The sequence below is a fragment of the Taudactylus pleione genome, unplaced genomic scaffold (genome assembly GCF_031769625.1).
Source record: "Taudactylus pleione unplaced genomic scaffold, aTauple2 ptg000653l, whole genome shotgun sequence".
NCBI classification, from domain to species: Eukaryota; Metazoa; Chordata; class Amphibia; order Anura; family Myobatrachidae; genus Taudactylus; species Taudactylus pleione.
The window spans coordinates 622814-649137 of NW_028285055.1; the positions used below are offsets into that span (position 1 = coordinate 622814).

The window sequence follows — 26324 nt, forward strand, 5'->3', positions numbered from 1 at the left end:
TCTATTACAGTCTAAATATTTTTTTAAGGACTTTTCAATATTGTCCTTATCATAGCCTTTTTGCAGAAAATGTTCTTTCATGGATATAGCTTGTGTTACGTAATCCTCTTTCATGGTACAATTTCTACGTACCCGATTAAATAGACTATTAGGGATGGAACATAACCAATTATTATGATGATTGCTCTAAAAATCTATATATGAGTTGCAATTCGTTGGTTTTATATAGGCTTTGGTATGTATCTTCCTGTCTCTAATAAAAATCGTTCGATCCAGGAAATTTACTGATTCTGAACTCTTCTGAAATGCTAATTTAATATTATTGTTGTTCATATTCAGATGGTCACAAAAGATGTTAAGGGATTCTTCACTTCCCCTCCATATAAATAAAATATCATCAATATATCTAGTCCAGAACACCAGATTTGCTCCTAGCTCATGGCCCTCATATACTTGAGATTTCTCCCAGAAGGCCATGAACAAGTTGGCATAACTAGGGGCGAACCTGGTGCCCATAGCTGTTCCATTAATTAGCATATAAAAGTCTCCAAACAAAAAAAAAATATTTAAGTATGAATTCAATGCTTTCCAGTATAAACATTTTCTTCTCTGAATCTAATTCTTCTAAATCCAAAAAATGCTTAGAGGCCTCTAAGCCCTACTGATGATTTATAATAGCATATAAGGACATTACGACCGCTGTTACGAGAAACATGTCCTGATCCCAATTAATCCCCTGCAAATTCCTAATAACCTGTACAGAATCTTTCAAATAGGATGGTGTTTTAATTACCACTGGTTGCAACAGGCTGTCCACATACAGGGACAGATTGGAGGATATAGACTCTATTTCTGCCACTATTGGCCTCCAGGTGGGTGGTGGCAATATTTGTGAATTTTTGGAAGGGTGTATAAGACTGGAATAGATGGTTTATTGATCTTAATAAATTTGCCATTTTTCTCACTTCGAATACCCTTCTCAATATAATTCCATACAAGATTGTCCAATCTTTTATTTATATTGTCAGTAGGGTTCCCTCTTAATTCCTTATTCGTATGGGAGTCTGACAATTGTCTGTGTATTTTCTGTTTGTAATCTAATAGATTTTGGATCACAACTCTTCCATCTTTATCGGCGGGTTTTATAACGATAGTGTCCAAAACTTTTAAGATTTTTAATGCTTCCCTTTCTAGTTTGGTCAGATTAATTCTAGTGGGTTTAAACATTGTCATCTCCAAATCTTCTTTGACTGATTTTTCAAAAGACTCTATCCAACAACCCTTTTTATGGGTCGGATAGAAGACAGACTTTGGTTTAAAGTTGGAATAATTGTAATTTTCTACTAAATCTTGATCTTTGAAAAATTTCTTTACAGTGAGTTTTCTCACGAACCTTTGTAGGTCTATGTATGCTTGAAATTTGTCAACCCGACTCGATGGGGCAAATTTCAGTCCCTTTTGTAGCACATGTGTTTCTGCATCTTTTAGAACATGGTCACTAAGATTGTAAATTTTCGTCTGATGTATCTCTGTCTGTTTGACTCTCACTTGATTCTACCTCTGAACTAATATTACTTAATTATTACTTAAATCTTTATCTCCTTTTTTCCTATTCTTAGTTTTTTTTTTCACAAGATCTGTGGGACCATCATGGGCGGTGCGACGGGGTGCCACTGCTGAACAAATTTGCAAGGCAGCCACGTGGTATTCCGTCCACACCTTTTGTAAAATGTTAAGCATTTGACACATTTGCCTCTCAGGATGCTTACTTTGGGCATAGGATTCTCCTTTCTACTGAGACACAGGAGCATCCCCACCCCTAGGAGGAACTGCTTTGGGACATCCCAAGGTAATTGCTGTGGACCTTATGGAACCCAAAGAAAATAAGAGTTATGGTATAACATACCTTTTGTTAACTCTTTTTTTTCCAAGGTGCATTGTTGTATTTCTATGATTCTATGATTCCCTCTTCTTACAGAGTGTGTCAGGAATGCAAGGGTACTTCCTTCCTTTTTAATTTTTGTTTCCAGCTTAGGCTTGATAACAAACTGACTTCCTGCAGTTTTAGTTTTTTGGTTTTTAAATTATTTTTTTTACACACTGCTGAGAATCACTGCACTTATATTATAGTAATGGTGGCACACTCCAAAAACTTTTGTGGCCACCAGTGTACACCAATAAAGGGTTAATGTGGCCCCTGTATTAGGACTCAGGAGCTCTAGGCTGCTCTGTGGGCAGTTAAGTTACAGCACCAGTATGACTGTGCAGTGCAACAATAAATGGTTAATGCCACAAAATCATCCATGTATAAAAAGGATGAGCCTCTGGGGCTGTGTGCACCAGTAAATAAATAATATAATGCTGCCTATATATAAGGAGGAGCTCTGGGGGCTGTGTGCATCAGTAAATAAACAATATAATGCCCTGTATCTTAGGAGGAGCTTTGGGGGCTGTGTACACCAGTAAATAAATAATATAATGCCCTGTATCTTAGAAGGAGCATTGGTGGCTGTGTACACCAGTCAATAAATAATATAATGCTGCCTGTATCTTAGGAGGAGCTTTGGGGGCTGTGTGCACCAGTAAATAATATAATTTTGCCCTGTAATTTAGGAGAAGCTCTGGTGGCTGTGTGCACCTGTAAATAAATAATATAATGCTGCCTGTATCTTAGGAGGATAACACTACTCCCTCTGAGGGTGTCTGATCTGGATACCCATCTCCCCTCCCCCTGCAGCCATGCTGGTGTCCAATATAGACACCAGCTCTGCTGCATTGTGGGTGTCTGTTATGCAGCAAACTGCATCCACTCACCTGGCTGTCTTCAACTGGAGAGTATGGCCGCATGTTTGCGGTGCCCCGGAGCTCTCAGTTCCAAAGATCTGCAGTGCAGACACAGCAGGGAGGGATCTTAATAGATCCCTCTACTGGCTGCAGTAGCTGAGCTGGCATCTAAATTGTCACAGGCTGCCATGTAAACAGCAGCATGTGAAGATTTTATGGGGCTGTATGCCATCTCAGTGTGGCGTAGTTTCTCAATCAAGTTCCAAAAAAAAGCTTTTTCAGAACTTGATCAATTTAATTTCTACATCCCCCATACTAAAGTATTGGGACTGTGAAAATTATTGAGGCTCAATTGTAACCAGGAGGTATCTGTGATATAACCTGCGTTACAATGATGAATGGAGCTGATTTAAATTATGGTGAATAGGGCCCTATAAGTGTGGCGCATGTCTAAAATGTATTATTTGTTCTGTGTCAGTTTTTGGAGATCAGTGGAATTTGAGGGCTGTACTGATATCGTAATGTCCACCCAGCCATCATAAGGGGTGCCAAGAGGGGGGGGGATACCGCCGCCCCTCCCAACAACCCAGCACATGCTGCTATGTGCTGGGCTGCAGCCCAGTAGTTGTGTTTCTTCAATGCCCCCTGTAGTTGTGCACCTTCTTCAATGCCTCCTGTAGTTGTGACCTCAGTACTAGCTCCCCCTCCCCGCCCACAACCCTGTGAAGAAACTTACCTGTCTTTGCTCCACGCCATCAGGGCTTCCGAGTCCCGTCATTGCAGGAATGGGATTGTAACGCCAGCAGCTGTTTAGCCATCGGTTCAAACCCCAACAATATGAGCCTGAAAGGAGGAAATCCCAACAGCCGAGGTAAGTAAAGCTAACCCTCCCCTTTTTCCCCTCGAATCCTGACCCTTCCTTAGTGGTGCCTAACCCTAAACCTAACCCTCCTGGGGGAGTGCCTAACCATAACCTTCCCCCAGTGGTGCCTAACCCACCCTTCACCTAGCCTAACCGTCCTTGGGGGATGCCTAACTAAGTCTCCCCTGGGAGCCCTCTAACCTAACTCCTCCCTGTGGCTAAGAGGACTTACCTCGGTTGGTCCCACATTGTCCTGGATTCCATCATCGGGATTATGATAGGCATCGTTATCTCAACGCCTATCATACATCCCACGCTGGCAGTCTGGCATCAGGATTGTGCCCAGCGGCCACCGGTCACTTATCTACATCCCCTGCTGGATCTAACTGGATCAAGCAGGTACGCAGGCTCCTCACATCGCAGGTAACGTCATGACGTCACTTGCACACTGAATCACTGGGAATGCTGGCCTCTGAAGCCATCAGAGGATTCAGTGGCCAGCATTCACAGTTGATTTTAAGTAAGTAGGCCATCATCTTAACAGCGGGAGCTCCACAAGCTACCAGTAGATCGCAATCAATCATTTGGCTGGCCCTGATCTGGAGAATGTGGCGGGGGACAAAGACAGTGTGTGGGGGCCCTAGGATGACTGCCCCTGTCGCCCTGCCTATAACACGGACCTGTACATAGTGTTGTATGTACAGTACAAAACAACCGCAAAGAGGGCCTGATTCAGCAAGAAATGAAGTTGACAATACGCATGCAATCGGTCGATTAATTCACATTGCATATGCATCACAGTGCGCAAACTAGCAATTGCATTGGGAACCGTGTTTGCAGAGGCTACGCAGACCCATCACAGATTGATTGACGGGAAGTGCCATTTGTGAGTGGTGACGGGGGTGGTGGGGCGAACACAGGCGTGTCAGTGCATTGCAACGCTGTTGCAGGAGCATACATAAATTATTCACTTCATGGCCACATGCAGCCTGAGGCCTCATAGCATGCGCTGAAGTTAGCAATTCCTGAGTGAGGTCTGACCTGCCTTAACTGTGCATATGGGTCTGATGTCACTCAATGTTATTGATGATTTCACTATATTGCCCAAGTATACGGATGTGAGCAAGGGGAAGTGGGTGTCCTTATGTTAGGCTGCGATCGTAATATGAATGCAAACATACATAGCGAGTGTATTAGCAGAATAGCGATCCTTGCTGAATAATGCCCATAGTGCACAGGAGAAATGCTTAATTGTATTCAATCCCTTAACAGGATATATTGTGCTGTTATTGCATAGTGTGTACACTCTGTGTTTTCTGGGATTTAATGAAATTGGGACGACCATTTGTTTGTTACATCCCATAGTGTGTACCCAGCTTTAGTCTTTGAAGAAACTTTGATCACTATTAGGCAACATTATATTTCTTATTGTGAGGCTAATTAACTAAGTGATACTGTAGTTTGTGTCACAGCAACTGTAAAAGGGACCTCTTATTGAGCAGGAAGCTCCCCACTGACGACATTGCTGATGTCAGTGGGGCCGCCCCCAAACGGCAAGCGTTCTGCCGGGAACGCCTCCGTTTGGCCTGCCACCCCCCCTGCCTGCCTCCCAAAAGGGGCGAGCTGTCACTCACCATCGACAGCTTGCCCCATTTGGTGCGAGACCCCTAGCGATGAAGCGCCCGTCACTAACCGAGTCTCGCGCATGCCGGAGCTGGCTCTGACGTGCGCATGCCCAGTGGGGGAACATCGACCCGGTTGCGAGCGCTCAGCACTTGCGACCGGGTCTGAATGACCCCCTATATCTTTTATTGTTCTTTTGTAATATATTTATTATGTATAGTGTTATTTAACTACATTAATATCACAAAGTTATGATGAAGGTATATTTTTGTTCTTATATATACATTCCTTTTAATTAATCTATTCTATTATCTCAGTCGATGTGGTATATTGATACATTTATTTCCTATTACATATATTTGATTATAGTTATTCATTAAGTTTTCTAACAATATTATAGTTTTAAATTTCATTTAGATGTAACTCTTCTTTGGAGCATGCACCACAAAAAGTTGCTATCAAATCAAATAAATTCCGTTAATTATATCCTTATTTTCTATGTGTTCAGTGCTTTTACCACATATACCATGGAGTCATTATCCATATGTCCTATATGCAGATCTTATTGTATACTTACCATTAATTTCTATCATTTCTAGGTTGGTGACATGAATCCATCATTATCTAATGTTAATAAATTATTTCTAATTGCTACTCCCATTTTTCTTCGTGTATCTTATATTACTAAAAGTAGTTTATAAAAATATATGTGCCAATACATCTTTTATAATATTTTATATAGTGAATATTTATTATGTGTAACATTTTTAAACCAAAATATAGTGAAATTGAATAAAGTGTAACCTACTAAAAGTAATAAATCATATTTATTCTGTTTATACATATTAAATATATAATATAGTATTCCTAAGAATAGAATGCAAATGTAAATATAATTTCTCTATATTCATTTTTAATATATTTAATTATGTGATTATAATTATTATAGTATTACAGTTGTTATATCAGCCAATTTTATAAAACTAAATGTGACAGTGTGAACATTCCCTCTTTATTCTTCAAGCCTAAAGTGTACCGTGTGTAATAATATTAATAAAATGATACAGTGCATTTGTCAACAAGGCAGAAACATGAATCTAAGATATAAGAAGGATATTATTAGTTACTCCCAGAAAGAGTGTTTTATATATATATATATATATATACCAAAGGACATAAGCATCCTAAATGTTGCGGCCTAGCCACCGCGGGCCCGCACCCTGAACCGTCGAATAAACACTTTCGTTTTTTCACCCATTTGGAAGTCTCCGGAGTGCTGCTTATGTCATTTAGTATATATGCAAGTTGTGATCTTCAAGAAGAGGGCACCTGGAGCAAGGTATAAGACCTACTGTGGTCTGCAGAGTGCGGGCTATATATATTTATATATATATATATATACATTGAATAAAGGGAAAAGGGGATTAGATGGTCATAGATGTAAGGGGAAATAAATAAAGTGAGATTCATAGGACATATGAATCAAGAATAACTGGAAACTATGGATTATAATTATTTAAATTCCAAATAATGAGAATAGAAGAATTTAGAAACAATTTACACTAAGGGACATTTCACTAAATTAACTATCACGTGATGCACTTCAATAGAGAAGTTATGTACTAATTTTTTATTAATATTATTACGCACAATTTTTCCTTTTCTTTTCCTTTTTAATATCAAGCACATACAATTTTTTAATATATTTCTCATGGTAAGGATATACACACGGTACACTTTAGGTGTGAAGATTAAAGAGGGAATGTTCACACTGTCACATTTAGTTGTGCAATATAGGCTGATATAAGAACTGTAACACTACAAATTATAATCAACTTAAGGAAATATATTAAAAATGAATAGAGAGAAATTATATTTAATTTTGCATTCTAGATTCTTAGGAATACTATATTATATATTTAATATGTATAAACAGAATAAATATGATTTATTACTTTTAGTAGGTTACACTATTCAAATTCACTATATTTTGGTTTAAAAATGTTACACATAATAAATATTCACTATATAAAATATTATAAAAGATCTATTGGCACATATATTTTTTTAAACTACTTTTAGTAATGTAAGATACACTAAGAAAAATGGGAGTAGCGATTGGAAATAATTTATTAACATTAAATAATGATGGATTCATGTCACCAACCTAGAAATGACAGAAATGGTAAGTATACAATAAGATCTGCATATAGGACATATGGATAATAATGACTCCATGGTATATGTGGTAAAAGCACTGAACACATAGAAAATAAGGATATACTTAACATAATTTATTTTATTTCAAAGCGAATTTTTATGGTGCATACTCCGGAGAAGAATTATATCTAAATGAAATTTAAAACTATAATATTGTTAGAAAACTTAATGAATAACTATAATCAAATATATGTAATAGGAAATAAATGTATCAATATACCACATCGACTGAGATAATAGAATAATAGAATAATTAAAAGAATGTGTATATATAAGTACAAAAATATATCTTTATCTTAAGTTTGTGAAATTAATTAGCTAAATAACACTATACATAATAAATATATTACAAAAAACAATAAAAGATATATAGGTCTACTAATAGGATCAGCTATGAATATAAATAACACTAATTGTTGGTAATTACACTACCTTTCAAAAGTTTGGGGTCACCCAGACAATTTCCTGTTTTACATGAAAACTGACTTTTATTTATCAAATGAGTTGCAAAATGAATAGAACTTATAGTCAACACATTGGCAAGGTTAGAAATAATGATTTTTATTTGAAATATTAATTTTGTCCTTCAAACTTTGCTTTCGTCAAAGAATGCTCCTTTTGCAGCATTTACAGCATTGCAGACCTTTGGCATTCTAGCTGTTAATTTGTTCAGGTTATCTGAAGAAATGTCACCGCACGCTTCCTGAAGCACCTTCCACAAGTTGAATTGGCTTGATGGGCACTTCTTGCGTACCATAAGGTCAAGCTGCTCCCACAACAGCTCAATGGGATTGAGATCTGGTGACTGCGCTGGCCACTCCTGACAGAATACCAGCTGCCTGCTTCTACCCTAAATAGTTCTTGCATAATTTGGAGGGGTGCTTTGGGACATTGTCCTGTTGGAGGAGGAAATTGGCTCCAATAAAGTGCTGTCCACAGTGTATGGCATGGCATTGTAAAATGGAGTGATAGCTTTCCTTATTCAAAATCCTTTTTACCTTGTACAAATCTCCCACTTTACCAGCACCAAAGCAGCCCCAGACCATCGCATTACCTCCACCATGCTTGACAGATGGTGTCAAGCACTCTTCCATAATCTTTTCACATGTTCTGCATCTCACAAATGTTTTCCTGTGTGATCGAAACACCTCAAACTTTGATTCATTTGTCCATAACACTTTTTTCCAATCTTCCTCTGTCCAATGTCTGTGTTCTTTTGCACATATTAATATTTTCCTTTTGTTGGCCAGTCTCAGATATGGCTTTTTCTTTGGAAATCTGCCTAGAAGGCCAGCATCTTGGAGTCACCTCTTCACTGTAGATGTTGACACTACCATTTAATGAAGCTGCTAGTTGAGGACTTGTGAGGTGTCTATTTGTCAAACTATAGACTCTAATGTATTTGTCTTCTTGCACAGTTGTGCACCTGGGCCTCCCACTTCTCTTTCTACTCTGGTTAGAGCCTGTTTGTGCTGTTCTCTGAAGGGAGTAGTACACACCGTTGTAGAAAATGTTCAGTTTCTTGGCAATTTCTCGCATGGAATAGCCTTCATTTCTAAGAACAAGAATAGACTGTTGAGTTTCACATGAAAGTTCTTTTTCTCTGGCCATTTGGAGAGTATAATTGAACCCACAAATGTGATGCTACAGATACTCAACTAGCTCAAAGGAAGGGCAGTTTTATAGCTTCTCTAACGAGCAAACCTGTTTTCAGTTGTGCTAACATAATTGCACAAGGGTTTTCTAATCATCCATTAGTCTTCTAATGCGCTTAGCAAACACCATGTACCATTAGAACACTGGAGTGATGGTTGCTGGAAATGGCCTCTATACACCTATGTAGATATTCCTTTAAAAACCAGACGTTTGCAGCTAGTATAGTCATTTACCAAATTAACAATGTATAGAGTGTATTTCTGATTAATTTAATGTTATCTTCATTGAAAGAAAACAGTGCTTTACTTTCAAAAATAAGGAAATTTCTAAGTGACCCCAAACTTTTGAACGGTAGTGTATGTCTATAACAATAAACGGCTAACTAACACGCTGGTTAGAGGACTCCGCGATGTCAGTCCATAGAGGAACCTATCAGAGAAGTAGACTGAATGGCAAATTCAAATTAACCAATAGGGTGCTCCGAGATAGGATAAAAGCAGGACACAGTAGGCGTTCGGGTTGCACTGCCTTGATAAAGCAGCCTTCTGGCAAAACGCGTGTTGGCCTACCACGCTGCCACTGGTCACAAGCACTATCAAATGCTATAACACCGTGAAAAAGTATACCTAACAATATAACAGTTTGTACTAAATACCGAACGTATATGGGAGTTGAATACAGTAGCAGTAGTATGACTATGCATTGCGGTGACAAGAATCAATAAACTGAGGAGGCTCGGCACCGTGTATACACAGGACTTGAGTGAATGCTGTGAATACGGGCATCAATAGCCACCTAGTATTATAGACACTATTTTTTTCCACCAGCTGATTTTGCTTAATAAAGGATAATTATTGAATAGAAAAATACAGTTACTAGAATTCCATTGCAGAGGAGTTATATTATAGTCTGCAATTGAAACATACTTGCTGAATAGTCTGTCCCAGGAGTGTCAGTGCGTAATAATATTAATAAAAAATTAGTACATAACTTCTCTATTGAAGTGCATCACGTGATGGTTAATTTAGTGAAATGTCCCTTAGTGTAAATTGTTTCTAAATTCTTCTATTCTCATTATTTGGAATTTAAATAATTATAATCCATAGTTTCCAGTTATTCTTGATTCATATGTCCTATGAATCTCACTTTATTTATTTCCCCTTACATCTATGACCATCTAATCCCCTTTTCCCTTTATTCAATGTATATATATATATATATATATATATATATATATAGCCCGCACTCTGCAGACCACAGTAGGTCTTATACCTTGCTCCAGGTGCCCTCTTCTTGAAGATCACAACTTGCATATATACTAAATGACATAAGCAGCACTCCGGAGACTTCCAAATGGGTGAAAAAACGAAAGTGTTTATTCGACGGTTCAGGGTGCGGGCCCGCGGTGGCTAGGCCGCAACATTTAGGATGCTTATGTCCTTTGGTATATATATATATATATATATATATATAAAACACTCTTTCTGGGAGTAACTAATAATATCCTTCTTATATCTTAGATTCATGTTTCTGCCTTGTTGACGAATGCACTGTATCATTTTATTAATATTATTACACACGGTACACTTTAGGCTTGAAGAATAAAGAGGGAATGTTCACACTGTCACATTTAGTTTTATAAAATTGGCTGATATAACAACTGTAATACTATAATAATTATAATCACATAATTAAATATATTAAAAACGAATATAGAGAAATTATATTTACATTTGCATTCTAGATTCTTAGGAATACTATATTATATATTTAATATGTATAAACAGAATAAATATGATTTATTACTTTTAGTAGGTTACACTTTATTCAATTTCACTATATTTTGGTTTAAAAATGTTACACATAATAAATATTCACTATATAAAATATTATAAAAGATGTATTGGCACATATATTTTTATAAACTACTTTTAGTAATATAAGATACACGAAGAAAAATGGGAGTAGCAATTAGAAATAATTTATTAACATTAGATAATGATGGATTCATGTCACCAACCTAGAAATGATAGAAATTAATGGTAAGTATACAATAAGATCTGCATATAGGACATATGGATAATGACTCCATGGTATATGTGGTAAAAGCACTGAACACATAGAAAATAAGGATATAATTAACGGAATTTATTTTATTTCAAAGCGAATTTTTATGGTGCATACTCCGGAGAAGAATTATATCTAAATGAAATTTAAAACTATAATATTGTTAGAAAACTTAATGAATAACTATAATCAAATATATGTAATAGGAAATAAATGTATCAGTATACCACATCGACTGAGATAATAGAATAATAGAATAATTAAAAGGAATGTGTATATATAAGTACAAAAATATATCTTTATCTTAAGTTTGTGAAATTAATTAGCTAAATAACACTATACATAATAAATATATTACAAAAAACAATAAAAGATATATAGGTCTACTAATAGGATCAGCTATGAATATAAATAACACTAATTGTTGGTAATTACACTACCTTTCAAAAGTTTGGGGTCACCCAGACAATTTCCTGTTTTACATGAAAACTGACTTTTATTTATCAAATGAGTTGCAAAATGAATAGAACTTATAGTCAACACATTGGCAAGGTTAGAAATAATGATTTTTATTTGAAATATTAATTTTGTCCTTCAAACTTTGCTTTCGTCAAAGAATGCTCCTTTTGCAGCATTTACAGCATTGCAGACCTTTGGCATTCTAGCTGTTAATTTGTTCAGGTTATCTGAAGAAATGTCACCGCACGCTTCCTGAAGCACCTTCCACAAGTTGAATTGGCTTGATGGGCACTTCTTGCGTACCATAAGGTCAAGCTGCTCCCACAACAGCTCAATGGGATTGAGATCTGGTGACTGCGCTGGCCACTCCAGACAGAATACCAGCTGCCTGCTTCTACCCTAAATAGTTCTTGCATAATTTGGAGGGGTGTTTGGGACATTGTCCTGTTGGAGGAGGAAATTGGCTCCAATAAAGTGCTGTCCACAGTGTATGGCATGGCATTGTAAAATGGAGTGATAGCTTTCCTTATTCAAAATCCTTTTTACCTTGTACAAATCTCCCACTTTACCAGCACCAAAGCAGCCCCAGACCATCGCATTACCTCCACCATGCTTGACAGATGGTGTCAAGCACTCTTCCATAATCTTTTCACATGTTCTGCATCTCACAAATGTTTTCCTGTGTGATCGAAACACCTCAAACTTTGATTCATTTGTCCATAACACTTTTTTCCAATCTTCCTCTGTCCAATGTCTGTGTTCTTTTGCACATATTAATATTTTCCTTTTGTTGGCCAGTCTCAGATATGGCTTTTTCTTTGGAAATCTGCCTAGAAGGCCAGCATCTTGGAGTCACCTCTTCACTGTAGATGTTGACACTACCATTTAATGAAGCTGCTAGTTGAGGACTTGTGAGGTGTCTATTTGTCAAACTATAGACTCTAATGTATTTGTCTTCTTGCACAGTTGTGCACCTGGGCCTCCCACTTCTCTTTCTACTCTGGTTAGAGCCTGTTTGTGCTGTTCTCTGAAGGGAGTAGTACACACCGTTGTAGAAAATGTTCAGTTTCTTGGCAATTTCTCGCATGGAATAGCCTTCATTTCTAAGAACAAGAATAGACTGTTGAGTTTCACATGAAAGTTCTTTTTCTCTGGCCATTTGGAGAGTATAATTGAACCCACAAATGTGATGCTACAGATACTCAACTAGCTCAAAGGAAGGGCAGTTTTATAGCTTCTCTAACGAGCAAACCTGTTTTCAGTTGTGCTAACATAATTGCACAAGGGTTTTCTAATCATCCATTAGTCTTCTAATGCGCTTAGCAAACACCATGTACCATTAGAACACTGGAGTGATGGTTGCTGGAAATGGCCTCTATACACCTATGTAGATATTCCTTTAAAAACCAGACGTTTGCAGCTAGTATAGTCATTTACCAAATTAACAATGTATAGAGTGTATTTCTGATTAATTTAATGTTATCTTCATTGAAAGAAAACAGTGCTTTACTTTCAAAAATAAGGAAATTTCTAAGTGACCCCAAACTTTTGAACGGTAGTGTATGTCTATAACAATAAACGGCTAACTAACACGCTGGTTAGAGGACTCCGCGATGTCAGTCCATAGAGGAACCTATCAGAGAAGTAGACTGAATGGCAAATTCAAATTAACCAATAGGGTGCTCCGAGATAGGATAAAAGCAGGACACAGTAGGCGTTCGGGTTGCACTGCCTTGATAAAGCAGCCTTCTGGCAAAACGCGTGTTGGCCTACCACGCTGCCACTGGTCACAAGCACTATCAAATGCTATAACACCGTGAAAAAGTATACCTAACAATATAACAGTTTGTACTAAATACCGAACGTATATGGGAGTTGAATACAGTAGCAGTAGTATGACTATGCATTGCGGTGACAAGAATCAATAAACTGAGGAGGCTCGGCACCGTGTATACACAGGACTTGAGTGAATGCTGTGAATACGGGCATCAATAGCCACCTAGTATTATAGACACTATTTTTTTCCACCAGCTGATTTTGCTTAATAAAGGATAATTATTGAATAGAAAAATACAGTTACTAGAATTCCATTGCAGAGGAGTTATATTATAGTCTGCAATTGAAACATACTTGCTGAATAGTCTGTCCCAGGAGTGTCAGTGATTTGCCGCCATGACAAAAGAAGCTAAAATTTCTTGTAGAGAAGATAACAAAGATGCATATATGTATCCAATAACTGATATTTAGAGGTTATTAGACAATAATAACAACAGCACTGTGACTGTACATTACTGAAGAATAAATTCTACATGAGCTGGTAGGACAATAAGATAGTGTGGAAGACAGCGGTTTCTCCATATGTCCTGGAAAAATAAAGGCATTTAATTATCACCTAAAGTACCTGATGTTGCATATCACTTATAGATTGGAGCATATATATTAGAGATGTGTGCACTGACATCCGTGTTTTGGTTATGGATCTGAATCTGAATTTGGATTTTTTTCCTTGGTGTTTTGTATCTGTATTTTTTCCAAAAAATGATATAAACAGCTAAAACCACATAATTTTGGGCCTGTTTTTGTTCCTACAGTATTATTAACCTTAATAACAATCATTTTCAGGCATTTCTAGGCATTTTTAACCACCTCACAGCTCACAATATTGAATTCACTATTTTTCACCAATACAGGCCAAAGGCTGCAGTGAGCTGGATGGCTAAAGTAAGCAACAGAGCAGCGGCACAAACGCACGGCAGTTTAAAAAAATATAGGACATCTATGAAACATTGCCACACAGCAGTGGCAGACAGGATGGCAGTTTAATAAACTATGATAATGTCAGTCGGCAATGCCCTAAATTGTGCCAAATGTAAGAAAAGAGGTACAAGATGGAATTGTCCCTCCCACCCACTGTTATGTGGGATATTATAAAGGACATACACAGTTTAACAAACCAAGCATTAGCCACTAGGACTGACACTTTCATGGCTGAACTCCTTGGTTTGTTTGGGCCCCCACAAAACATTTTTTGGAAGGACTACCTTCAATTATTAAGGAGGAGGTTGATGATGAGGGTGTTGGTGGTGGAGATTGCATGTGCTGGTCCAAACTGCTGGTAGCTGATACTGGACTGCTTGTTATTAATTTACAAATTATAATTTTGTTAAACAAATTGCATGAACTTGCTGCAAATGACGTAACAGGGAGGAGGTGCCTATATGGTTAATGTCTCTTCCTCTGCTAACTTTGGCTTTACAAATGGAACAGATGCCTTCACAACTATTGTCAGAATTTTAGATTAAAATAATTCCACACCCAAAATGTTGCTTTTCTGGCGTTCTTTTTATCATTAGCAAGAACTGCTGCCACTGGTGGCTGATTTACGCAAACCACATCCTTATCATCAACATCCACATCAGCGTCAGATAGGACACAACTTTCCCCCTCATCCTCCTTTTGCACATCCTCAACACTATCATCCTCATTTTTTATTATTTCACTATCTAATACTAGCACATCCGTCATGGCATCAGTGATCCGCTAAGAAACTGGGTGACAGTTGTTATACTTACTTCCTCTCTCTAAGGACTGTTTAATAGTCAATTGTTTTTTTAAATTACTTCTGATCACGAATGAGGATGTTGATGATGATGCAGATGTTGGAGATCGAAGGTGCTTAGATCCCACAGAGAGGGAGCAGGTAGGTGACACTGGACTTGTTACGTTTTGAGTTTTGGAACTTGGCGACATACACTTTGATATTTGATGAATGTGCTCCAAGTGACGTAACAAGGAGGAGGTTCCTAGGTGGTTTAGGTCCCTCCCTCTACTCACTTCTGCTTTGCAATGGTTACATATGGCTTGACAACTGTTGTCACACGTGAGAAGTGGATTTTTTTGTCTTTTGCCCCAGCATGACAACAATGGGCTTTGGCTTTTTCAATCCATGGGCAACAGCTGTTGCCTTACTTATACAAAGGACATCCTCGGCATCAACAACCTCATCATCAACATCCTCATCATCCTTAGCACCTTCCACTACCAAAATATCCTCCTCTTCCATGTGCAATTCCGCAGAAGCATTTTCACTGACTACATCTGCAAGATGTTGACTGCCCTTCCCCACATTTACAGAGGGCACACAAATGTTGGAACTTGGAGGATCCTCCAGTACACTAGTATTTAGGTCTGGCTCACACATGGCAACTGCGGACACACTTGCACTCTCCTCGGGGATTTGTGATTTTGATTTCTCAGGGCACACAGTTGTTTTTTCTGAAGGGCTATCAGAATCAGAACCAGCAGTCTTCATAAAGAAAGGCCAAGGCCTTATCCTTTCCTTGCCACTTTGTTAAGTAAATGGCATATTGCCAATTTTTTGTTTATTTAAAGGCAAATTTCCTTTAAATTTTTTTTCTTAACTTCAGTAAAAGTAGCTTTACCATATTGATGGCGTGACTTAAGCCCTGGGGCATGGGCCTTCATAGAGGATGAGGAAGTTGATGGCCTCGCACTGCTGGTGGCAGCTACAACATGTGGTTCTTGGCCTTGCTCTCCTGTTATGTAACAGCCCTCCATAGTTTCTGCGGTCTTGAAGCAGTGTCACAAGCACCAATAGTGTAGCCAAGGTGCGGTTACAAAATTCACAAACGTGCAGTTGTGCGCACACAGAAAAAAAATTTACAAAAAAATACACTTTTTTTTTTTTGCCGGTCCACAACTTGGGCCCAGAGCACAGATTGATGATGACTGGAGTCGGGCAGCACTAGGTTGCGTTGCCGACTTGCTAGATCTTGTGCGGCTAAGCCTAACACGCACAGACACCCAGATAATTATTTGAAAAAAAAGACAATGTTTTTTTTCCAGCTCCAGAACTTGGGCCCAGAGCACAGATTAATGACGACTGGAGTTGGGCAGCACTAGGTTGCGTTGCCGACTTGCTAGATCTTGTGCGGTTAAGCCTAAAACGCAGACCTACACATATATATAACACAAAAAAATATATATTTTTATTTTTTGGGGGGGTCCAGAACTTGAGCCCAGATGGATGCAGCAAACAGCACCAGCCCAGATGGATCAGCAACAGCCCAGATGGACACAGCAGACAGCACAATAACACCAGCCCAGAATGGATCAGCACCAGCCCAGGACACAGCAGACAGAACAGCACATCACCTCTCCATAGCCCTACACTACCCACCCTCCTTGTTCAGTCTCCACAGCCGGAGTGAAATGGCACCCGCCGTGTCCCTTATATATAGAGACGAAAGCTCGCGAGCCGCGAGATTTCGTATGTATGGTTTTACCTCGATTTGAGAGATCCGTGTAAGGCGGGAACATCCGAGCCGGCTTGGATCCGACTCTGATCTACAAAATTCGGGTGGGTTCAGATCTCTGTATGCATGTATATTTTTATATATATATATATATATATATATATATATATTATGCATGCATACAAAATATATATATATATATATATATATATATGTATATATATATTATGCATGCATACAAAATATATATATATATATATATATATATATATATATATATATAATATATATGTATATATATATTATGCATGCATACAAAATATCATAATCCAAGCCCAATATTGAATTATTAATATGGGGACACACCAAGGAAAGTGCATCAACAACTTTTCAGTAATCAGTATTGAAATATAATACGTGAAATAGACCGAAGACGTATGGCATTTTTAAACCACTTAAAATATATTGTTTTCTACATATGTATACACACTTTTCTTTGAACTCATTGATTTTAATCGTTATATATTTTATCTAATTTTGGACAGATATATTTTTTAAAACTATAGAAATAAGAGTTCTATTTTAGAATTAGGCCAGAGAATAAATTTTGCATACTATACTATATTAACCCAACAAGTGCATCAGACATTAGCCTTACCTTTTTCTTCTGTTTTTCTAATTAATGCAAATTATAACACTGTCAGGAAGCACCTCTACATGTACTGATTGAAAATAACAGCTATTAAGAAATATTGCTTAAGCTTTTGGGTTAATGAGAACTAACAGAATATCTTTTCTCTGAAGTAGATATATATTGGTGCGAGATCACTCTTGTTGGTTGTTTTGAATGACATGCTGCTGATGTTTGAGGGCAGCAGCAGGCATTGGTTCAGAAAATGGGGGCATTTATATTATTTTTTTATTATTATCCCTTACTTATATGGCACCACAAGGGTTCTCCAGTGCCTTACAAAGTACATAAAGAAATGAGCAAACAAGAAAACAGAACTAGACAATGCAGGGCAAGGACAAACTGCATAATTAGCGATCTTGGCACTCAAAAAAGGAGCAGGGCTTCAGCAACGAATTCTTAGGTGCCCTTGTTGGGAGTTTGGAGTAGACAATCGTCTGAGTGCGGAAAGGAGAAGCGCGAGAGGGTAGAGGGCTCTGCTCATGAGAGCTTACATTCTAAAGGGGAGGGGCAGACAGACAGGAGTGACACAGATGAGGTAGACAGGGAGGAAGACGCATGTAGCAGCGGGTTAAGGATGAGTGCTGGTAGGCTTTGATTAAGTAGTGGATCTTAAGAGCCTGTTTGAAGATTTGTAGAGAGTCTGATAGGGAGAGAGTTCCAGAGGTAGGGAGCAGCACAGGTAAAGTATTGGAGGGAGGAAGAGAGGCAGCAAGCTTTTGTTGAACAAAGTGGGTGGGCAGAAGTGTGAAGTGATGCCAGGAGAAGTTTCACTGCACCTGGCAACAGGGTTTTGCCAGATATTCTGAGTACCTGAGGGTCACTGAGATGCCCAATGTTCATGCAAAGGATAGGATACTGCATCTTTGGATGCAACAGCAGATCACGGAAGCCAGCAGCGGGTTTATTTTAACATAAGAGACCTCCTGCGGCTTTTGCATATTTTAGCACATCCACTACTGCAGTGCCTTTACTGAACATCTCTTATTCAGGCCCAGAGTAAGAAACTAGTACAGTCACTTGTTACGTCTGATAGTGGGCAGGTTGCATGACGCATCCCGCCACTCGCTGCATGCATGTCGGTGTCAGTTACTCCGGTATGCATAAATAATATTGCAAAAGTCCGCTATCTCTGTAAGAGCAGTCCTTTGCAAGTGAGGGACCTCTGGGTCTTTGACCCAGAAGTCCCTCTGGCATCCTTCTATGCACGCTATGGGGGATGCTCAAAGGGATCCGATCGGACACCTCCCAGGGGGCATCGCCAATAGAAACCCATAGGCTAAAGATCGCATTGCCCACCGGGTCCAAACTCTGGAATGTATAGGGGGGGTGTGGCCGCATCCCGCCCAGTATCAGTACAACACAAATCACATCTAATAATATTTAGGGTCAGAAATTTTGTGCTGTAGATATTAACATATCCAGGTTGCTTTGGATTTATTAGAAATAATATTATGAGAACTACATGAGCTTTGATTGCTCTTAAACAGTGCTAGAAGTGTGCCGATATGAAACGGTATGTCATACCAGCACTTCACTTCTGCACCTGACCACTGCTGGGACTGTCACTGTCTCTGCTCCGGTCAACAGGCTGCTAAAATTTGACTCCGGCTCACTCGTGGGACCGGCAGCCAATCGGGGCAGCTGGCAGCATTTTCAATTTGGCTCCAACAGCAAGCCAATCACAGCTCGTGGACTGTCAGCCAATCAGGGCTGCCTCTAATTGGCTGGGCTGAAGGTCTGCGAGCTGTATTTGGCTGATGGCTGGAGCCAATTTGAATATTCTGCCAAGGAGTGAGGGAAAACAGGGAGCCTGGGAGTGTCGCAGCCACTGCCAGGGCATAGCACAGCACAGTGAGGTGTGGATTGGTGCTGTGCAGTGTGGTGCTGTGGTGTGAGGTGTAGGATGCTGTGGTGTGCTTTTGAGGTTTATTGTGAGGTGTGGTGTGTGTACTGTGAGGGGAGGAAGTTGGGATATGTAAATATCGGTGGCTAAGGATTTGGGCCTGCCTAAGTAAAGCCCCCCTGAAATTTCCATATCCCCACTTTAAAATTTCCACTTCAACCACTGCTCTTAAAGGTCTCCAATGCTAAAATGTTACATTCATGTGTGATCAGCACAATTTTCTCTAAGTTACTAATATAAATATGACAAAAATGAATCACAATAAACTGTACACACTACAAATGACAAAACACTTCAGTTACAGCAAATAATTATGTGTTTTTATTTTTTTTCAGGCTATGACTCTCAGAATATGCTGTCCCCTATCAAAGAAGCTTCTGCGACTATTAAACGGCTGAGATGGAAATTAGTGGAAGTGTATGAGGAGAATGTGGAGGGTTTGTGTGATGAGCTGGACTCTCTCCACCTCATTAGTCCCCAGGAGTATATAGATCTGTATGAGGCTGTGACCCCAGCAGAGAGAGCTGACAGACTGATAAACCTTATACTACAGAAGGGAGAACAGGCCTGTGAGAGGTTCCTCCACCATCTAGAGAACATGATGACCAGGTTCCAGGCATTGTCTGATGTGTCCCAGCTCCTACCAGAAAGTGAGTAACTTCCCTCCTCACAGTCACTAGTAACCACAGACATATCACATTATATAAACATGGTCACTGGTTATAGAGAGATATACTATTATAGACATGAGAAAATATTTTCAAACTTGTATCAGTGAGAGGAGATTTGCATCTTATAAAATCCAGGGTTTAATATTGTGAATTTAAAGTCATAGGGCTTGATGCAGAGTTGTAGATTATTGCACAGCTGCTGTCTTTGGGCCTGATTCAGCACGGATCACAAGTTTGCACCTGGACGTTGCGAAATTATGCAAATGAATCTGATCGCAATGTGATATCGGCTCTATATAAAGTCGCCCACTTCCTATTACTTACATCTGCAATACCTTTGCAAATCTGCAAAAACATCAGTAACATCTGACCCATATGCACAATTGTGGTTGAGCTGACCTGACTCAGAAAATGCTAAACTTCCTGTCGGTATTTAGAGCTTTTTTGATTCTGAAGCAAATTTACGAGGGAGGAGGGGAGGCATTTACAAAAAATATTTTACTCATCCACATCAGTCCTTGCCCCAGAAGAATCCTTGAGCGCTATGCCTGCTGCTGCTGGGAGTGGATTTTCATCCCAGAAGGGGACCAGGAAGACTACAATTATACTTTAAAAAATAATTGACTATTAAATAATCCTTTGCAAGGGGGTCCAAGTATGACAACGGTCACCCAGTTGAACAGCGGATCACTGATACCATAACATCTATCCTGGTTTATATGCTGGTTACCCCAACCTATACCATCACCTCAGATTATACCAGCACCCAGGCCTATATCGTCATCCCATCCTGTGTTGTGTATAAATGTTAGATTGGGGATTCATTGTCCACTTTAGTGGATGTGAGCTTCATTCTCATCCATATCACCACAACCCCTACACATCTTCTGACACTAACAGTGATACAAATTTTTTTATGAATACACTGCATTTTCCACTTAGTATCACAATATTTATTATACACTGTGCTACCAATGATTATATTCAAAGTTGCACTACCAGTCACATAGGAGGCCATACTTGGCTAAAGAAACTGCATCTGCCATAGGGCTGGTGCAAGTTTTGATGGTGGCATCTAAGGATGCAGAGTGATGGAATGTCTTAAGATGGTGCAAGTGGGCATCCCAGTTGTTTCAAAATCAGATGTGGCATTGGTAAGATGCAGCAGAGTCTGTGTCCACCTCTGAATCAGGACCATAATCTTTAAAAGTTTTAGCACATCGTTAATTGGGAGGGAAATAAAATTGGTTGCTTGAGCTACAGTATAAGGATTCTCTTTGGAACTGGTGGAACTGCCGGCGGTTCAGCAGGTGTAGCGCACCTGAGCCTGCAGTGATGAAGAGGCCCACAGCTGGATGGCCTTAATATAGGACACACGGGGGGGCATAATAAAGAACATGTAGATGGAGGCTGTCATAATTAGAGATGTGAGGTAAAACTGAACACACCCGAGCTTAGGAGTTCCGGGTCTTAACCAAGAACTGGCTCTGGTTTTCCCACCAAACTTGGATCCCAAAATGAGGCGAAATATTTTCCCAGAATCAGATTTCATGTGTTTTTGGATTGCATATCAAGGATCTGAATCAGACCCGCTCGCAAGATGCTTGCCAAAAGGGTCCGGGTATGCAAATCAAGCGATCGCTCTTTGCGGCGTAAGGGCACCCTCTATATCTTAGTGAGCGATGGCATTGAGCGTACGCTGGTCTATAAAACCTCCCACCTGATTCTCGCAGCACACGTCATCTCCATTAAGTTGTTCAGTGGAATTAATATAACAGGCTATTGCAGTCATCTTGCGGGCTACAGAGAAAGGTGAGAGAATATTCTCTAGAGGAGGTGTGGACTATTTAAAATCAATTCCCTCTCCAGACTGCACTGTGGAGACTCTGGCAGCAGATTGAGAGGAGGTGGAATAAGTATGGATATACATTCTATTTATACTCCATGAATCTGGACAGTGAATAAATAGTATCGCTTGGATCTAGTAAGGAAGGTTGCAGAAACAACGCGGGATAAGCCATATGTGGTAACTATTAAAATTGATAAGTAATAAGCATGCTTAGTTACTAACATTGGATCCTACTAACCTTATTGGATTGGACTGAGATTACTACTAATTGAATTAGCCATTATTGGCAACAAAGGATTGTGATCAATTACTAATTAAGAGGCGTATTATATGATATATTGTCTTCAGAGATATTGAATTTCATTGGAATAGATTGAGATCATTCATTGACTGGAATTAATTATTGATTACAGGAGATCGTGATCTATTTAAATTGAGTGGTTATTACATATTGAATACTAATTATTAATATTGAGGGATTGCGGTTAATGTGGTTAAGTGGTTATATATCAAATGTATTGTTTTAAAAAACTAATATTCATTATGTGATAAAGGTATGTACGTGCATGTCTATTATATGGCCTTTTGGATTTAAATAATTCGAAAGGATTATTAACTTAATAAAAATATTTTTTAATAACATTGAAAATTCTTAATATATTATTTATATTTGAGCAGCGCCTCTTATTGTCTTTGTATCTCCAGGAAGTGTCTGATTAATTGGGAACATTGAGGGCCATCGGAGCTGCTCGGCACTTGTGGTTCCCCAAACCTACCCCAAGCACTGCGAGCAGTTCAGGCTAAAATACAACCAAGTCACATGTGTAATGACGCTACTTTGCTAATTATGCACACCCATTAAACTCCGTTCTGATGGTCAGACACGCCTGTATTCGCATATCCACTCCCCCGTTCACAAGCACCTTCCCCTGTTACCACCCACAAACTGCGCTATCACTCAAAGTAGCGTCCTGTCTGTGTACTACAAGCATTCAATTGCACACTGCAGATGCAAATTTGCGCATGCGCACTGCGACTTAGACGCATGCGCAGATGGGCGAAAATCGCTCCGAGCGAGTGCGAGATGCCCAGACACGCCTTTGTTCGCAGCACCACTCCCCCGTTCACAAGCACCTTCCCCTGTTACCACCCACAAACAGCACTATCTGTCACTCAAAGTGGCAACCAGTCTGTGTACTATGAGCGCACAATTCCTGGACGCAGTGACTGGTTCACGCATGCGGATTTTGAAGCATACGCAGATGGGCGACAATCACCCATAGCGTGCGTCCGCTACTTAGCGTCCAGGTCTGAATCAGACTATCTGTTCACAAACTTTACATATGTCTTAGGAGAGTCTAAGTGTGTCTATGACTGTTATGTGTGATAATGACTCTGAGGGTCTCATTCAGACCCACTCGCAAGCACTTCTGCGCTCACAAGCGGGTCGATGGTAAGCCCTGCGCATGCACAAGACCCAGAGCAAGAGAGAATTTCTCTTGCTCAGGGTCTCTCTACAAAAGGGGTGGCTGTCGATGGTGATCGACAGCTCGCCCTGTTTTGTATGCGGGCCAGGGGGTGGTTTCACAAATGGAGGTGTTCCCATGCGAACGCCTGCCATTTATGGGCTGCCCCACTGACATCACAAGTGGTGTCAGTTAGAGAGCTTCCGGCTCTGTTAGAGCCGGAAGCTCTCTGGGGCTTGCGGTAGAGGAGACCCTACCACAAGGGTCTCCTTGCAAGCCCCGATGGTCTTGACCATCGTGACCATCAACCAGGTCACTCGCTAGAGCTGTGGGTGGTCACCCACAGCCTAGCGAGTGGCCAAGAGGCCGGCACTTTTTACAGATGCAGCCGCCCTCATTCAGAGCGAGCGCTCGCATTTTGCGAGCGCCTCTGAGTGAGGTCCTGAGTCTTACATTTTTAACACACTAGTTGTAGAGAAGCCTTCTTCCACCATTTCCACACCCTCTTCAAATGTGGGTATTAGCTGCAGTAAAGATGGTGACTTAGAAATTGAGGATGATAATGTAGAAGTGCAGCAGGAGGATTAGGGGGATATTTATGCATCTGACACAATTGAGGATGTTGATGTTGAGAAGGATGTTTTGTGTAAAAGCAAGTCAGCCACTAGTGCCAGCAGTTCTTGCCCATGATAAGAAGGCCATTGTCATGCCTGCAAAAAAGCCACCTCTTATGTGTGGAATTATTTTTACTGAAATCCGGCATTTGTCAGACCATATGTACTGTTTGCAAAGCCAAAGTAAGTAGAGGTAGGGACCTTAACCATCTAGGAACCTCCTCCCTGTTACATTTGCAGCAAGTTCATACAATTGCCAATTCTTTTGGAAATTCTCAATAATCCTGTAAAATAATAACAAGCAGTCCAGGAACACCTAACAGCAGCATGGACAGTTAAACTATGCATGTCCTTTTTAATATACAACATAAGGGTGGGAGGGAGGGCCCAAGGACAATTCATTCGTGCATCACTTTTCATTATGAGCTTTGCGAAGACTGTCTGTTTGACAAATAGTGTTGTTTTGTATCTTGGGTGCTTTTTAACAGTGTTTTTCACTTCTCTAAATTTTTTTTATAGTAATCAATTGATCAATCAACCTATCACAATGCTTTACCAGCTTCCAATGAATAATCCATCTCAATTTACCTGTGCTGGCCTTGGGCCTCGAATCTAGTTCTTCATTAATTAAAACAGTCTACAGCATCATGTAGTTTATATTAAACTGCCATCCTGTATGCCACTGCAGTGCCACCCTATTCCTAGATGTGCTTTGTTTGAAGTTGAACTGCCATGTTTTTGTGCTGAACATTGCTGTCGCTTAGCTTAGGCAGCCAGCTAGTTTGGTGCAGCCTTTTGGCTTAAACTGGATGAAAACATAATGTGTGCTGTGATGTGGTTAAAATTGATTGGAAATTAATGCTATTGAGGTTATTAATACTGTAGGAACAAAAACAGTCCCAAATTACATGATTTTAGCTGTTTTTATAAATATAAAAAAAAACAGATCCAAAAATGTTAAGGGTTGTTTGGCAAAACCAAAATGCAAAGATTTATTAAAAAACAAAACCAAAACATGGGTGTTCGCATGCATATAAAATGATTGTCTTCTTCTTGAGTTTTTTCTTTACAATTGCTCAAAGGTTCTCAATTAGATTTGTATCTGGGCTGTTACCTGACCAGGGCCGGATTAATAGGGGGGCAACAGGTAGCGGTCATCCCGGGGCCCCCTCACATAAAAGGCCCCCATACAATGGAGCTCATTCAGACCCAGTCACTAAGCTGCATTTTCTTGCTTGCCAAAAGGGGCCGGGTATGCAAAGCAAGCGATCGCTCTTTGCGGCGTAAGGATGCCCTATATATCTTAGTGAGCGATGGCATTGAGCGTACACTGGACTATAAAACCTCCCACCTGTCACACGCAGCACACATCATCTCCAGGAAGTGTGTGATTAATCGGGAACATCAAGGGCCATCTGAGCTGCTCGCAGCACTTGTGGTAGACCAAACCTACCGCAAGCACTGCGAGCAGTTCAGGGTAAAAAACAACCAAGTGACATGTTCAGTGATGCTACTTGGCTAATTATGCACACCCATTAAACTCCATTCTGGCGGTCAGGCACGCCTGTGTTCACACATCCACTCCCCCATTCACAAGCACCTTCCCCTGTTACCGCCCACAAAAGCCATAATCTGTCACTCAAAGTAGCATCCTGACTGTGTACTGCGAGTGCTCGATTGTACATCATAGCCACTAGTTTGCGCACGTGCACTGCGACTTACAAGCATGCGCAGACAGCTAAAAGTCGCTCAGAGTGAGCGGCTCTGAATCGGCTTCATAGTTCTAAGAAGCAACCTGTCAGATGGCTGCAGATGCAGGAGTGGGTAAGTATTGTGGTTTTTTTTTGTGTAAGCAACTTCTCTACTGAGGGTATTACTCAGGGGCACTACTACTAGTGGGCATTACTCCTAGGGGCACTACCCAGGGTTGCATTACTACTGGGGTAACTACCCAGGAGGCATTACTACAAGGGGGCAGTACTGCTAGGTGGCATTACTACAGGGGGCACTACTGCTGGGTGCACTACTAATGGGGGAACTGCATAAGGGACACCACTCCTGGGGTTCTGCATAAGGGGCACTACCACTGTGAGCACTGCCACTACAGGGGCCATTGCATAAGGGGCACTACCACGACTAGGGGAACTGCATAAGGGGCACCACTACTGGGGGCATTGCAT

The 26324-nt window shown here is 39.9% G+C and overlaps 1 protein-coding gene across 4 annotated transcripts in view; it reads left to right on the plus strand.

Annotated features, from left to right (window-relative positions):
- LOC148478444 (interferon-induced very large GTPase 1-like) overlaps positions 1-26324 on the plus strand; it is a 124880-nt gene that overhangs the window by 61801 nt on the left and 36755 nt on the right. For all 4 annotated transcript variants that reach the window (XM_088455391.1, XM_088455394.1, XM_088455393.1 and 1 more), the window contains one exon: positions 19880-20194. In XM_088455391.1, the coding sequence (XP_088311517.1) occupies positions 19880-20194 (315 nt within the window). The remainder of the gene's footprint in view (positions 1-19879; positions 20195-26324) is intronic.